Source organism: Atta colombica, unplaced genomic scaffold (assembly GCF_001594045.1).
Source record: "Atta colombica isolate Treedump-2 unplaced genomic scaffold, Acol1.0 scaffold27, whole genome shotgun sequence".
Classification (NCBI taxonomy): Eukaryota; Metazoa; Arthropoda; class Insecta; order Hymenoptera; family Formicidae; genus Atta; species Atta colombica.
Window position 1 is genome coordinate 2,198,010 of NW_017259370.1, and position 4,483 is coordinate 2,202,492.

A 4,483-nucleotide genomic window follows, 5' to 3' on the forward strand; every position below is an offset into this window, starting at 1 on the left:
TGTAGAGAAGAAATAGATAATCGGAGCAACGGAATTAATCAGTTCCTGTAGAGAGCACATTCTCATGCGTCATTTTTATTAAAACATCCGGTAGTGACAAAGAGATTTACGTTACAAGAGAGGTGCGATGCCAAGGTTGACTACAATCCCTCCATTTGTTCTTTCTATTCACTCAATCCACCTACACATACATAAGCTTGCTAAATTTAACATCGAAGTGACGTTTCACACGTGGTAGTATTCAAATTGTTCTCCAACGCAATTATGATAAAAATGAATGACAAATTACCTGCAAAAATCGCGAATTAAAGCAAGTCTTAAAAAAAAACACAGGATTCGCAACAACTAATTCAGAATTCGGAATAAGAGGGGAATAGGATGGAGGAGTAAATGAATAATAATTGCATATACATTACTCGAAACTTTACGAAAAAAAATGCTTTATCATTGATGTAGACTTCACACTATGAAGCGATGCAAGAAAGATGTTGTAATAAAAAATTGCGATCTCTGTGAAAAAAATTGCTCCAGATAAATGATGTTTTTTACATCCTTCTCATCCCGCTTCCTTCCCTCTTCTCTATTCCGCATCAAGAAATGTATCGTTTTGCGATGGTTACAGATAATCGTATATTTCAAGGAAATCGGATTGTTCGTTCTTTCGAATTCCGCTAGATGCAAATCGCTTTACTTCTTTATGCAACTCGTATTTAATGACGGAATACTTCTTTTTTGTAGCATTAAACTGCTTGATAGATATTAATGTTTATTGGCTCACCTCGATAAGTGATTTATTAGAAGCTATTAGAAATTGAAATATTTTTTTTGCCATGTAGGACAAACTGTACATTTCGATCGAGATTTAATTATATCCATTACGTAAATAACTAAGGACTGCTGTATTCCCCTGATAAATTCGTATCCTGATTATATCTCCTCGAAATTATCTACTTATATTCTTAAAAAGCACTTTAATTCTTAATTCGTAATTCGAAACAATTCTTTTAATCAATAGCTCAAGAACTACATATCTTTATTCAATTTATTTCTATATTTATTTCTTGATTATTTATATCAATTTCATTATGATATTAGAATTAGATTTCAAAAAAGATAGCGTCTGAGCAGACAATTTATATTTAAAAAAGTTCAGTCGAGATATTTTTATGATGTATAAAAACGTTAAATAAATGTTATCAATGTTAAATATGCATATATATGTTTAAACGCATATTATTATTTAATGTTAAAATGCCGGTTTTATACAAAAAAATAATTAAATAAACATTACAATTAAGAAACGTTTTTATAATTCATTAAATAATTTTAAAAAATTTATCAACTTTTAAATATTTATTTTTTAGTTTATTATATGATTTTTAATGTTTTCAGTAGTATTTTGAACATATCTATATTGATATGCATTGATATCATATAAATCAATCTTTAATTGGCATGTGTGATATTCTATAATATATACTGTATATCGATATACATTAACTCGTCAATTATTTATTTTAGATATTCGAAAAATGTTTATTACTGAACAATAAATATACCGATATATGGAAATGTAGGAAACATATACAATGTCCAACAGTTGTTATAATTGCTCTTTCCAAAGATGTTATCCACAGTCGTTAACCGCATTGTCTGCATTGTCAAGTTTTTACCTCTTAAGGAATTACCTTCATTATTGATTCTAATCAGGAGCGTAAAATAAGGGCTATAGTAAAAAATGAACAACAAATTAACATAGCTTTTTAAAATTAATAATTGCTATTGATTATTTTATGCGGTACTAATAATTGGCATTTTCTTTTTCAACAATTTAACAAAATTTCGCTACTGTTTTCTATACCTTATTATACAATTGCGCATTATTAAGTAAACATGCCAAAACATATAATTAAAATCTAAGAACAAATCTATTTACTTTATTTGCCTTGTCTAGCATTTTTTTGCATCTGAGACGAATATATATCTAAACGTTAAAAAGAGGAAGAGTGAAATCGCCTACTGCAAAAAAAAATGCGAATACGTCTATAGATGTTGTACACATTCGGTAAAATACAGATCCCTGAAAGTGGACACTTTGAATGGTTAATGTCCGTTTGTACCATTCTATTTGTTTGTAATGTAAATTTAATTTCGTACAACTAATTCTTCATCTTTTCCTAGTCCCAAGAATAAAGAAAAGATAAAGAGTTATTTGAACGACGATTAAAATTAGGCAACATTGGTAGAAACGGGCACAAGTCAGCCCTGGCGGAGGATGATTCGTAACTCCGGCGCACTCTGCAGCAGCGGTTGCCATGACGACCGTGATCATCCCACCACTGCCTACTATCCGATGTAACCCGTCACTACACCACCACCACCACTGGCACCATCGCCGTATCCATCGAAGAGCAGCGAAGAGGAGCAGAGCAGAGCGCAGAGCAGGTCCCCTCCACGTTGCTACGTCAGTCGCTCGCAGTCGGTTCGTTCGCGTCGACAGGGGTTATCACGCGCACGTTTCGAGCGTTTGGCGTGTGCGTGACCGCCGCGCGGACGCGCGTGTTGGTGTGTGCGTGTGTATGCGCGCGCGTCGTCGCACCTCCTACATGTTTCGGTCGCGTCGTCGACGTCGTCTCGACTTCGACTCGCAAGATCTCGTCGGATAAACAGCGACGAGGAGTCCGTTTTTTTTCCGTGGCCTGCGAAAGCGAGATACGCGTTCGGCCACCACATCGAATTTCTGCATCGCACTCGCGGATACTCCCTCACGTTCAATAATGAGGGACATGGCAGGTAAGATCGCCGAGTTGAAGTTCGAGGCACCCCTCGCGCGCTTCGAGGAGGAGGACACCGCCAGCCTGAAGAACATGAACATCCTGACAGGTGCGAAAATATCGCCTTGTTTACTCCAGCTTGGAGCGCAATAACGCTAAGTTGATCATCAGCCTTTTATCGTTATATCTGGCCATTTTTCGAAATTGGTAATGAACAAACTAGAAATAACGCGATCTATTATTCCCACGTTAATTGGCGTAAATGGTATTGCGTGCTACTTATGCTTTATGCCTTTATCGCAGACAGCTGAAACCTTCGTGGAAATATTAAATTATTAATGAATATTGCTCGCAGAGCGACTACAGTGGTGATGTAATTCTATACAGGGTCGTGCGACACACGACCTGAATTTTGATTCTCTGAATATTTCTCTCCGAATAAATCGATCTCTCGCCCTCATGAATGGATTAAGACCAGGTTCCACCAATGTAAGAGTAATTTTAATCTCGGTTCAACTTACCCTTCATCTTTTTTTAATTCTTAAAATTAGAAAAATATGAAGAGTTAATTGCACCAAAATTAAATTACATTGGCAGAAACGAGCATAATTTTTATGAGTAAATTGAACCGAGATTAAAGTTCATCTTACATTGATGAAACCGGGCCTAAAAGAGGGAAGAAGTGCATGCAGCTCCAGACGCGTTTCTCAGGCATCGACAGGTGTTACCTCGAACCTCGCAATTTCGTGCAACGGGACACGGTATTAATAAATTTTGGGTCTGCTTGGCGCTTTTAGCGCTCAGTGTGTTTAAAAGAATTCTATACTTGCGTGACCAAAATAAATGGAAAAACGATAACGCCGGGTTTACTTGACTTATGTCTATTTCTACCAGTGTAGATTAACTTTAATCTCGGTTTAATTAATCCCTTATTCTTTTCTAATTCTTGGAACTAAAAAAAGTAAACCAAAATTAAAGTTAATTTATTTTATTGTTATATATATTATCCATTTTTATCAGTGTAGATTAATTCTAATTTTAATTCAATTAAGTTTCCTTCATCTACTAGTTCTAGAAGAATTAGAAAAAGATGAAAAGTAAGTTAATCTACATTGGTAGGAACGGGCATTAAACCGACCGCAGGTCTTCCTCCGAATTTATTTTTGTCGTTCGGTCACCGTGAAATCGTCGCCGGTTAACGCAGTAGAATTTCTTCGAATTCACCCGAAATGTAGTGTTTGCGAATACAGCGACGTTCGAACACAAGTTATTTTTCTATAGACACTCACAAGTCCTTGCCACGACGAGCCAATTCCACCAAGGTTACCATTAATTATCGCCGCGATAATAACCGACTCTTTTTATTTCTTTCTAGATCATACATAGGGATATAGATAATCCCTTTAGATTTTTTCCATCTCTGAGAAAATAATAGCAATCGAATCTGTGATCAATGTTTGCGGTGTGCTGCTTTATATTTATCTTTTCCGATGTTTAATTTTTCTCCGAGGCTTTTTTCGCGGAACTCTTCTCTACTCAAGATTATTCTCTACTCAAGATTTCTGCATTGCAAAATTGAACTTGACATGAGAAGAAATATATATTTATATATGTATGTATGTGTGTGTGTGTGTGTGTGTGTGTTCGTGCGTGCGTGCGTGCGTGTGTGTGTGTGTGTGTGTGTGTGTGTGTGTGTGTGTGTGTGTGTG

The 4,483-nt window shown here is 35.9% G+C and overlaps 1 protein-coding gene across 1 annotated transcript in view; it reads left to right on the forward strand.

Annotated features, from left to right (window-relative positions):
* Positions 1-2,416: 2,416 nt before the first annotated feature.
* Positions 2,417-4,483, forward strand: part of LOC108689562 (fasciculation and elongation protein zeta-2) — a 13,279-nt gene continuing 11,212 nt past the window's right edge. The window contains exon 1 of the mRNA XM_018196387.1: positions 2,417-2,883. Coding sequence (XP_018051876.1) covers positions 2,778-2,883 — 106 coding nt within the window. The 5' untranslated portion in view covers positions 2,417-2,777. The remainder of the gene's footprint in view (positions 2,884-4,483) is intronic.